The sequence below is a fragment of the Crocodylus porosus genome, unplaced genomic scaffold (genome assembly GCF_001723895.1).
Source record: "Crocodylus porosus isolate Cpor-Errol unplaced genomic scaffold, CroPor_comp1, whole genome shotgun sequence".
NCBI lineage: Eukaryota > Metazoa > Chordata > Crocodylia > Crocodylidae > Crocodylus > Crocodylus porosus.
The window spans coordinates 59284346-59296313 of record NW_017728907.1 but is presented as its reverse complement, the minus strand read 5'-3'; the positions used below and the strand labels follow the sequence as shown (position 1 = coordinate 59296313).

General features: G+C 41.5%; 1 protein-coding gene across 7 annotated transcripts in view; it reads right to left on the bottom strand.

Annotated features, from left to right (window-relative positions):
* Positions 1-1249: 1249 nt before the first annotated feature.
* Positions 1250-11968, bottom strand: part of PATJ (PATJ, crumbs cell polarity complex component) — a 226842-nt gene continuing 216123 nt past the window's right edge. For 5 of the 7 annotated variants that reach the window (XM_019531540.1, XM_019531542.1, XM_019531543.1 and 2 more), the window contains 3 exons: positions 10419-10522; positions 8173-8296; positions 1250-3726 (listed from right to left, as the gene is read on the bottom strand). In XM_019531540.1, the coding sequence (XP_019387085.1) occupies positions 3580-3726; positions 8173-8296; positions 10419-10522 (375 nt within the window). In that variant the 3' untranslated portion in view covers positions 1250-3579. The remainder of the gene's footprint in view (positions 3727-8172; positions 8297-10418; positions 10523-11968) is intronic. The other 2 variants (XM_019531546.1, XM_019531547.1) reach the window with 1 other exon arrangement.

Below are 11968 nucleotides of genomic sequence, written 5' to 3'. Positions count from 1 at the left end.
AATGACTCTGACAGTGTTTTAAACAGTGTAAATACACCTAAATTATGGATACAGAAGTGTGAAACTGTGGAGGAAGATGATAATGGAATTATACATCAATGCTCTCTGTACGACAGTAACTAATGTTTTATACATGTGTAATGTTAAATTAATTCATTTCAGTCCTTTCAGGCAAAGGTACATTAACTGCTCCATCTCAACATAATCATATTACCTCAATAGACCCTCTATGTCACATTTCCTTGCTGGTAATCACCATTTGATTAATTACAGGAATTTAGTGGCATTACAGCTATTCCTCAAACAGAAGTCTAATTTGACACAATCCTCTTATTATTCCAGGTTAAACTTACTGTCTGGAAGCTGACTACCCTCCAGTGCCACGATGGTGCGTCTGCATGAACATCCTTTCATGCCGTGCTGGCTAGTCACAGAGGCTAGTCGTTGTCAGCAGGGACAGAGCACAAGATAATTTGCTCCTCTGGGACCTAGTAAAACTACAGGTGAAACAGCCTGTAATGGGGAGGCAGAAATGCAAGGGACAGGCTCTTTTTTTTCCTTTTCCTTTTTTTTTTTAATGAGTCTCCTGCCCTCTTCTTTGTGGTGATAGCCTAGAAAATGCAAACAGATCGGAGCTGACAAGTTGGGACGCTGAGCTTGTCATTTACTGCATCCTGCTGATCACAGCTTATTCACTTCTTTATGGAAGTAAACAACAGTGACAACTGAATTTTGTGACCCTACAGCTGAGGCTCCTTTAAGCAGACCTCCGATCAGCTTGTGGCTGTGGGAGCCCATGCAGATTTCCTCTGTGGTGTAGCTTGCTCCTCTGCTGAACGCTCCCTTGGACCTCTGACCCTTTGAGTCCTCATCTCCATTCGCTCGTTTCTTCCTTCTCTGCTGCCCATTCTGGAACCCTGTATTCCCGACCTTTTGTGGGATTTCCTTGGCTAGAACGAACTGCTTAATACTCCAGAATCGTTTGAATCAGAAAATTGTGTTTTAATGGCATGTGCACAAGCTGGTCCCTCTGACAGCTGCACTCCAAGAGCAATTTGTTTACGGAGATGAAGGGACTCGGCTGCCTGTCACTACCTTTCTGTTCAGTCCCCTCCTTAGAGCAGTTCATGCTCCTACTGGAAGTATGGTAATGAGCCCTGCTTACAACAGGGAACATTAGACATGGTACACTCAAATTATATGTGGACTCACTGTGGATTCTCCTCAAGTAAAAAAGCTGAACAGCCGCTTATGTAATTGAACTTTAATTGGAATCTTTGGAAGTCATAAAACATCTTATTTTACTGATATACATAAACATACAGTCAATTTGTTTAATTGCTTTTTGCCCTTGCACAGAGACAGATAAAGTTTTAAACAAACCAGAACACCTAGACCCAGACAAGCGCAATGCAGATTCGATTATGTAACTTGGTCCTTTATATACAGCACTTGCTTTTCCACATGGTCACTGGTTTATCAATTAGTTGCAATGCAATGCAATTTTTGGCAGTAGTATACTTAACACAGAGAAAAAGTGCAAATTACATGAAGCAATAATGTTATCTCCAATCTGAGCAATGAGAAATGCAAATATCTCAGCCCATAAATTCTAAATTTTTATATCAACAAGTGTGTGCATAAAAGCATGAAAAATGGCCATGTAAAATTTAATTGTGTGTTGCACTATTTAAAAAGAACGCATTTAATGGATTTTTGACGATAGACAGAATATTCTTTAGATTTAGGTTACAACTTAAGTAATATATTATCAAGATGCCTCTTCAAGATTCATCTAAGTATGTTTAACTTTTATATACTATGGAAATCAAAGACAACTTGTTAAAAATTCCCCTAATTGGTATAGCTGGATAAATTTTTGTGCGTTTTATAAATAAGATTTCACTAACATTTCACATTAACAAATCAACCAGCACAATGAAAATCCATTTCAAAACATAGATCTCTTTCAGGCACTATTTATGGAATACCCACAAAATATTCCAACAGGTTAATGCACTTAGTGATTACCTAATAGTTAGATATCATTTTAAAGGAAATAAGGAAAATATTTTCAATGACAACTGATCACATCTTGCTTACTTTATCTATTCCTTCTACTTTTCTTTATACAATCACAAGAATACACGTTCCAGTTAAACCATACTTATAACACAAGCCTTTTACTAGTGTTACTTAAAACGCTGCGTGCCAGCAGAATTCCATTCATAGAGAAATTATTTCCCACAAAACTGGCTGATTTCAATAGTTTCCCTCTTTTTTCCAGATTCATTTTCCTTGCTGCTTCATCATAAATTATATCTATATTACACTGAGTTGCTTTCTGCATGTCATCAGTATTCATGCAGTTAGAGCAATTAAACTACAACAGCTTGAATTACCACTAATCTGCTTGCCCAGTTCACTTGCTAAATCACTAAGTGGCATTGTACAAAAACAGACTTTAGCAATTTGAAGTACAGGCTGCTGGATGAAGAACTGTCCTTTAGGATAAAGCAAAGGTTCCTTCTCACACAAGCTGACACCAGGCGGGCTGCTGGAAGCTTGCAAATGGTTCATTGGTTCAGGCTGCCTTCATTTAGTCCTCAGTGCTGCTGGGAATCACAGTGCAAGGGGATGATAACTCACTAGCTTTTATGCCCGCTGAATTAGAATATCACATTATTGAGTCAAACTTTGGCCTCTGTACAATTAAAATTATGGACACTAGTGCTGCAACCCAGCACAATTACAGCTGCACTGACAGAACATCTCAGCCCAAACAGTTCTTGTTCTATAAACATTTAATTAGAACAGAATAAAACATGTTGCTCACTTTGCATCAATATATTAAAAAACTTGGAGAGAGATTCTAAAAGATGGAAAAAAAGACAGTTTTCCTCCAGTTTTCCCCCAAAGTTAAAGGCTTCAAATTGACATATCATCTTAATTATCACTGACTAACTTCCCTAGACCTATCCAGAGAGATAGCTATGAGAAGTTAGCATTTGACTACCAGACTTACTGTGCAGAGCACAAATAATTTCCCAGAGGAGAATTTGATATTTCATCATTTGGAACAGTGGTAATTTAATTACATTGCTAATGTTTTCTGGCATACTTGAAGGGACAATTAGCATAAGTAAATCATGAGCGAGATGACAAGTCACTTAGCATTTATTTCTGCTCATCAGATGAGATCAAACAATATTCTAAATTCTCTTTTGTGTGTTGGTTGTTAATTCCAGCTTCTGCAGTTATACTAGGGATTGGTCTGGGGTAGACTGATATTTTTGCAAGTACGGTACTTATTAAAGTTTTCTAAGTTAACCTTGTTGAGAGAAAACAGAAGTGACAAGATATCTGAGAAGTAATAGGAAAAAAAATTACTGAGCAGTAAGCTTCATTTATAAGACTAAATGAAACCATAGATATATACAACCCACTCAGGCAATGGGATACAAATATGATAATCTTAGCTGAAGTTTGCTTTTCATCTCACTCAGGACTGTACATTATTACAGTAGCTCTACCAATGTTCTAAAATAATTGCATTCATCTCTGCAAGTTCAATGAGATTCATGATAACACTGTTAATGTTACAGTTCCTTTTTGGCGTTTCAGAATAGCTACAGCTTGTTCATGAGTAACACCTTCCAGAGCTTCTCCATTAACTGCTAAAATTTGATCGCCACGCTTCAATCTGCCATCATCTGCAGCTGCTCCCTGCAAACAACAAAACATTATGTTAGAGGCCAGCAGAAAGTCAGCCCTGCCTTCTGTTAAAAAGACTCATGGATGAGATGAGGAGAAGGATGGCACCGGAAGTCTCGCCTTAATGTAAAGTGACAGCACCAGAAATGATGATATGGAGGAAACTACTTTATACATTAAACCCTTGTATAGAGAGGGTTGCCATCATACCCAGGGGTAGATCCAGGATTTTGTTAATGGAGGTGTAGAAGTAATGACTGCTGCAGGGGTGGCTGTACCCCTGCTCCTAGCTTCCTACCACCTCCACCCCACCACTGGGGCAGGCAGACTGCCCTGCAGGAGCATCAGGCAGGGACTTTTTAAAGTCCCCCAATCAGGTAATAATCTTCCCTTACACCTCTTGGTCCCTTCCCCTCCCCTCCCCTTACTCACCTACCCAACCTGGTGCTGCTGCTCTTGCTGTTCCTGTGTGCCCTGGCTGCCCTAGGGCTATGGGGAGGAGGCCCCAGAGCTGCTCTTGCCCTGCTCCACCTGGACTGCATGGCTGGTCAGGCTCAGCAGGGGACAGCAACAGCAGCAGGCAGGTTCCCTCTCTCTGAGCCTGCTCCTGGGCTGACAAGAAACACCCAGGGGACCAGGAAGGGAGGACAAACCTGCCTGCTGCCACCACTGCCACCGTCCCTGGCTGAGCCTGGCTCCCCACAGGACCTGTTGTGGCAGGACAGAAGTAATTCTGGAGCTCCAAATCCTGACACAGCTGAGGACAGCAACAATGGTGAGTGGGGGCGGTGATGGGAGAAGTGGGGACATGCCTCTGAGGAGAGGGGAGGGGAAGAATCCTTACTTGCTTCAGGGACCTCCCCAACTCCTACTCATGTGACATCAACTGAAAGAGGAGGTGTATCGGCACCATTGCACCCCCCACCTGCATCTACCCCTGGTTGCACCAACCAAATAAATGGTAAAGAAAAGACAGCTAAACACATAAGAACTAAAATGTAGAAACACAGAGAAAAAGAGACAGGTTGAAAATATGTGTTTGAAAATGCCTGTTAAAATAACATTTTCATTTCCTAATGCCTGTTTTAACTACAGAACTTCCATATGTATTACTGGAGAAGGTCTGCTCCAAACGCCGTGACAGTTCCACATGGCCACCTTTCCTAGGGAGGAAAACCAACAGTTTTTCCCAAACCAACAGTATCTAGATAGCACTGCCTAGGGGAAAGAGAAAGACCTGTAACTGGAGATCTGTGAAAAGCAAGAATGTAAAGAGGGTACATGTTACAAAATACCTGCAGAGACTGGGAAAGGGAAGCAAATGGATGCTTATAAATCTAAATGTTAATTAAAACTCCCAATATGTTTCAGATTTCCACATGTGTAATTGAGGAGAGAACTGTAAGAGGCTGTGGTATAAGATACCTCACAATAGTCTGCAATGAGTATTTTTAACATGAATTTTGCTACATTATGACATTTTATGTTGAAGTAATTTAATATAAGCATTAATTGAGGGGGAGCAAACACAAAACACAACACATTAGAGCTGACACATTCAGGTTCTGAGCCCTAGGATGTCTGGATATAGTTTTTGTACAAGCTGTACTTCATACTGCTTGGACCTCCGTTCCTCAACTGATGGTCTAATACGTACAGCAAGTCAATATATTTATCTGGAGTCTTTCTGTTCTGCCTCTGCAGAGGCAATTCCAAAGCTAATTCTATTCAAGTATATGCACATGGTAATTTCAAGAAAGCAGGCCATGTTCCCTGCTCTGCGGCTATGAGACACAGGCCCTGAAACAATTTTGCATCATGTTTCTTATTTAAGTAATATTTATTTTTAAAGTAAAACCATGCTGCTACTCTCTATGTGTGCATTTTCATATTTATAACCTCCTGTAATAATGAATGGAGGAAACGCTTCCAATGTACATCTACAATTTCAAGTACTAAAATTAAAAGCTGCAGCAGAAAGAATTTGTTAGAGAAGGGGTGCATCTACACGTTGTCGTATCGTGACGTTGCTATGGCACTATTGGAAATACTAAAGCATGGCGCAGAGCATGAGATTACTGCGCTGTGTGGGCAGTTCACCCTTAGATTTCCCCGCTACATCACCATAGCAGTGTGCTATATCGAGGGACTGCGCTGCTACAGCAACGTAGCTGGCGATCACATGTAGACCCGCGTGATCGCTATGTTGCCATGGTGTGCCATACAGTAATGTAGCATGTCACTATGTTGCCATAGGGCAATGTGCAGACATGCCCAGAGTGGAGGAAACCTATCATTAGGAGTAAACAGGCTCACATCCCAGTCTACCACACAGCTCTCTGGTGGTACCAATAGTTTTCTCAGCTCTCTGCCTGCTCCCAGGTTCTGCTACATCTTAATTCCTACATATTATCATTTCCAGTGCTGTCATTTGCTGTTAAAGGTGGGGCTTCTAGTGCTGGCATCCTCTTCCATTCGTCCATCCATCGTCTTTACAGCCACTCCATTTTACTTACTATCATGACCAATTTATTATGGACTGTTTTTGTGTCCCTTACTTAATAAAACATTACCCTGCCCTGTTCACTAACATTAATTCAATGTGTTACTGATTTTAAGATTCAGAACTCTTTTTTCTGCAGCCAAGGCTACGATACCATGCTGGCCAGTGCCAAGGGTGTTGGCAGAGGCATGCTGCATGGGGATGTTGGGAGCACTTCTGCTGTGCCATCCCTTGGGAGTCTGTCTCTCCTCAGGCAGTGGTTAAGTCTGCAAAGCAGTGGCAGGGCTGTATTTCCTTTATCCTCTTATTCTGGAAATTAAGCACCATTACTGTGTAAGAGGTAGTCATTTGGCTGGGGACTTCTAGATCCCCTCTGGCTTTACTGGGCATAACCTTTTGAAAGAGAGTGGAAGGTTTTGTCTTTGTCAGCGCTCCCCATGTTCCTCTTCTAAATGTGACCCATCCTTGCATTCATTTCTAAAGGTTTAAGTAAATCTTGGCTGGGTGACATCCTGCACCTGGTTTCCTTTCTGGGGTCAGCCCTGACACAAACCTGCTCAATGAAGGTACTACATAAAGATAATCTCAGCCTGTAGCATGTCTGGTTAATTAATCGAGTCTGCTAGAGCGTGGCAGATACTGTGCTCCGGCAGGCTCCTACATCTCATATATCAGCATCCCTGCACTTAAAAATGGCATTAAATGAGCTTTAGTTCAAGTGCCCCCATCGCCATTTTTAAGTTCAGGGATGCTGATACACGAGACACTGTAGCGTTTTAATTAGAGAGCCACTCTAATTAAAGTGCTGCCTTACCTCCATTCCTGCCCCCAGAACATGTGTAGAAGTGCTCAGAATGTCACAAAGCATCTTTGGGGCCTCAAAGGCTTGTTCCCCTTTAATAGCAGCCTGGAGAGAAACCTAGCTGAAGGTTGAGAGATGGGGGGATACTACACCACCCTGGCACACTCACTCTAAGGCTCCTTGCTGCTGCCTCAATGGTATATGGCCACGATGTGCCTGAAAACCAGGTCTCTAGTTTTCTGTCTTTGTCTACTGGTTGGGAAAGACTCTACCCCAGCCATTCATACTGGGAGAGAACATTAAAAAGGAATATATTTATACAAAATAGGAAGCTTTAAATGTTATTATTTTTCTCCGTAATGTTAAAGGAGGACTATTCTTCCTCCCAATTTCTCAAGGAAATTGTAGGCACAGCTATGTAAAACACAGCAACACACCATAAGGTGTTCCACTGAAAATAATACATTTACTGCTTCAATGGCTAAAGTCTTAAGGTAACCAGTGACCTCATATGTAGGCTGTATTGCTGCAGCTGCATGCAGCTGTGATACCAAGGTTGTGAATGTACTGATGGCATTAGGACCAGAGAGCTACATTAATCTCCAGGCATTGAGCCAAAAGATGATAACAACAGCATACTCTCCATCTGGGCTGTCTCTGATAGATTTTGGAGTCATCACACAGAAAGTGAGCGACTAAAAATGCTCTTGCAGAGCCTACACAAGAGGTTACTTGAAGGGGGCTCTGAAATTTGAGGACCCGTTCCAGAGTCTTTTCTTGTTTTGCAAGGGGAAGCAGTTCTTGGTGCCATGAGAATACAGAACAATTTACGCAGCCACTGGCCTATGGTATTTCACAAACCTCCAATATTGATGCAGGAAGAGAGGGCTTGATGAGGCCCAGCTTTCCTAGGGAGAAAACCCTAGGAAATAGGTTTTAGTGTATATCCCAGATCTCACAAAACAGAAGTGTATAAATAGCACCACCTCAAGAAACACGAAGGCTCTGGGTCCAGTCAATGACTCTTAATGCACATATACCCAGACAACATGCTTTTGGGAAAATGTGTTTGTTCTGGATCTGTTATCTATGCCTAACATAATGGGATTTTCTTAAAAAAGATTATATATGAAGGAAGAAAAAAAAAAGATACCTTGGCAAATATAGTCTTGACATAAATGGGCAGGTCTCCATGGGGACTTCCATACCCCCCTACAATACTAAAACCCAGTCCGTCTGAGCCTTTCTCCAAAGTAATAATCTTAGGCTGAGGTGCTCTGAAAACACAATGAATACCACTTAGAAGAGCAGTACAGATGTACAGGGGACTTTCTGTAGAAGGAGCAATTTCAAATAGATGTTTATCTTGTAAACTGTTTTCTATATTTTCACAAACCACACCTCTGACCCTATGTTGAAATGCACTTCTGTGCACCCTGCTACCCAGGCAATGTCGCTTTGGCTTCAGCTGTCTATAATTACGTTACTAGAACTCAGGAAGAGTATGTTGTTCTGCAATAGCAGATCCTGATTCTGGATGAGACCCACTTTTACTAGTTTATGGATACTACATGTGTTGCACAGGTTCATCTTTGTCATCTCCAGTTTATGTGGGTAGTGAACTTGTAGTATTATTTCATGGCACCAGAATTTCATCATATGATTTTAGAGGTAATGGATTACATCCTACTCTATTTTAGGCATTTAATTAGTAATTAGGCATCTAGTGGCTAGATCCTATTCCACCTCTTAGACTTACAAGTGTGACTGTATATCACCCTATTCAAAACCATGAGAAACTAATAATACAAAAGGGTAAATGGGCCATTCTCTGTTGGGGCACTTTTGCACCTAAGGTTTAAGGCTAAGTTATACTATAAAAGGAAGTTATACTATAAAAGTAATGGTTTTCCCAGGATGCCTAAGTGCCAATTAGAAGTCTAGTAGCTGGAATAGGATCTGTCCCAACATGCCACGGACAGAGCACAAAACCTAGAAACTAGGGGCACGCATGTTATACATGTCAGTACTACTTCAGAATCATAGTTTAAACATAAGGAAGGCAGTTGCATGTGCCTAGCAATAACCACTCTGGGCAGAATAGTTTGGGGCATCTCTGCTTAAAATATAAAATCATAATCTGTAGATGGATTTTTTCAGGTCACCATTTCTTTAATAAAATAGCTAACATTTGTGCTTATCTATCTAATTCTTTATCACACTTTCAAAGTTATGTGTCCTTGTAACTTTAGTGTAGAAAAAGCCAACAAAAGTACTACTAGGTACAGCATTAAAGGACACTGCTTTCAAGGAAGAGGGATAAAACTAAACAGCTAAGAACTCAGAAGGCTTTTTTTTGTGTTTACAAAGCTTCAAAAGACCCCAAACTGGATTTCAATTATGTAAAATAAATAAATGAAAAACAAATAGCAAAAAGTCAAAAGGGACATGAAGAGTTTGGAAGGGCTGAAGAAATATTAAAGAGCTGAATACATGAAGGGCATGGCAAAATGACAACAAACTAACCACCATAGCTTTTAGATACCTGAAAGGAGTAAATGCCAGGAATGGAAAGAAATTATTTTGGAGGTAAAATTAAATTAGGTGAGAATAAATGGATTTATCAAGAAAAAAAAATACCAGTATAGTGAGATCCACTGCAGAATAATCCCCAAAGGAAAGTGGTAGAATCCAGTCACTTGAAACACTTACAGCAAAACTAGAGAAAGCACTAAAAAGAAGGGTATGGCAAAGCACAATACTGCATGACTAGGCATGGTTATATCATGCCATGTCATGACATATACAGGTCTTTCACCTCTGATGACTATATGTCCATGAAATAGGTGGTCAGACCTCTCTCTATAATCTTTTCCATTGTTAAGGGAAAAGATTCCAGGGACAAAGGAACACAAAGTTTTGCTGCATGTTTTGCAATGTTCATTTAAAATGCTAATTTTCTGAAGCTACTTGTTCAATTCTACAGATGACAGATACTGTAATTTTGGATTGCAATGACCACGGTACATTTCAAGTAAGCAAGTTGTGAGATAAAACCAGAATCATGACAACACATCAACTGGGGGAAAAAAAGAGATGTGTTTTGTTTTGTTTTTTTAAGAAATCTATTAAGTGCTTGGAAAAACCACACCACTATATTTTGTGCTCATCATTACCAGTTTATGTTACCCATTGAAGACCAATATGATTCCATTACTATCCTAAAGAAGATGACAGTGAGCACGTAAAGTTGTAAATTAAGTGAGAAGGAAATGACAGGTGAAGAGACTCAGCCCACGATCCTATACTTGGTTAGGGGAAGGGAAGTGTTTGACTATCCTTTGAGCAGAATCTATGTCCCACAAACAAATACTCCAAAAGCAGTTGGTCTATACTTACTCCGAATCTTCTGAGTGGTGGTCAGAAGGGGTGTTAAGGTTACATCCAGCAGACATACTCTCCAGCTGACTGGCTATGGCACTGATATTGGTATCTGCTACAACCTGAAAATACAGATGCAAAAAAATATTAGTTATAGGCCTCACTGGTAAAACACAGAAGCAGCAAATGTGAACTACCATATGGGAAAAAGGTATTTTTAAGAATCAAAACTACAGATGAAAAAAAAAATTCTTCCTACGGTAAACTTGAATCAAATGCAAATAATTGATTCACAAAGAAAAATGAATATAGCAGCCACCTTTCAGTCAGGTGACAGTACTATATTTATCCAAATCTGAGGGTAGATTTTGCCTGGAGACTTCAGACAATGTTAACGTTTGCACAGACCCTACACTGTGGGGTGGAGGGAGGCAAGGACAACAGAACATGGAGGAGAGACCACTGGTGCCCCAGGGCTGGGACAAGGACAAAATGGGTCAAGAAAGCTACTATGAAAACACAAGTATCCCACAAAGAAGGCCTTGCTTTGCTTCTAGTGAAAGCTCTGGAGACTTGTAGGACTAAAATTAGGTCCTGCCTTTGGGGGCTAAGTCTCCCAAAAGGACTGATCGGATGGCATGCAATGGGAACCTCAGTTTTTCTTCACCATTCTCCCTTGCAATCCTAGACTTTTATTGGCTAGAGGGTAACAAATCTGACCCTCATTTTAATGTTTCTGCCTCCTTGATTTCTCATCACATTTGCTCATGACAACAGACTGATTCTTTATACCCTCCAGTTTAGAAACCAGTGAATTATATTGGTGCCATCATTCACTATTGCTACGAACTAATTAGTACAGTTTAACAATATTATGACAGGCAACAAGGCAGTGAATTCATGTGGGCTTGTTGAAACATATCTCCACCAATGTATTTTATAAGTTAGTTAAAAAGTATACTCCCTGCAGTCATTTGACAGCTATCTAGTACTGCAGGGGTGGGCCATTATTTGGGCTGGAGGGCCATTTAATGAGCTTTGGCGAGCTGTTTAGGTCGGAGGGGCGGGGCGGGGAAGATGCCTATTGATCCTATCCAGCCTGCTGGCGACTGCTGGGAGAATGAGGACAGGAGGGCTGCACCGCACGCCACTCCGTTCTGCTGCAGCATGCAGACTCCTCCAACCCTCTGCATCCACCACATGCCCACCTGGCTTCCTACTGGCACTGTAGAGTCCTGGCACCACAACTACTGGCAGCTGGGCTTGCATGGGATGAGGTGCAATGCAGTATACCGAGTAGCCTTCCCACTCACCTGCCGCAATGAGCCGCTGCCACCATGCCACAATGGGAAAGTTGGGGGTGGTTGCCCCAGGCTGAGCCCCACTCTCTCTGTGTCTGGCACAGACTCACCTCCTAGCAGTGCCAGGGTGGCAATGGCTCATCGTGGCCAGCGGGCAGGCAGGACAGCTACTAGGCACACTGCATTGCACCTTGTCTCATGTGGGCCCAGCTGTTGGCAGCCACAGCGCCAATAGAAAGAGAGAGAGAGAGAGAGAGAGAGAGAGAG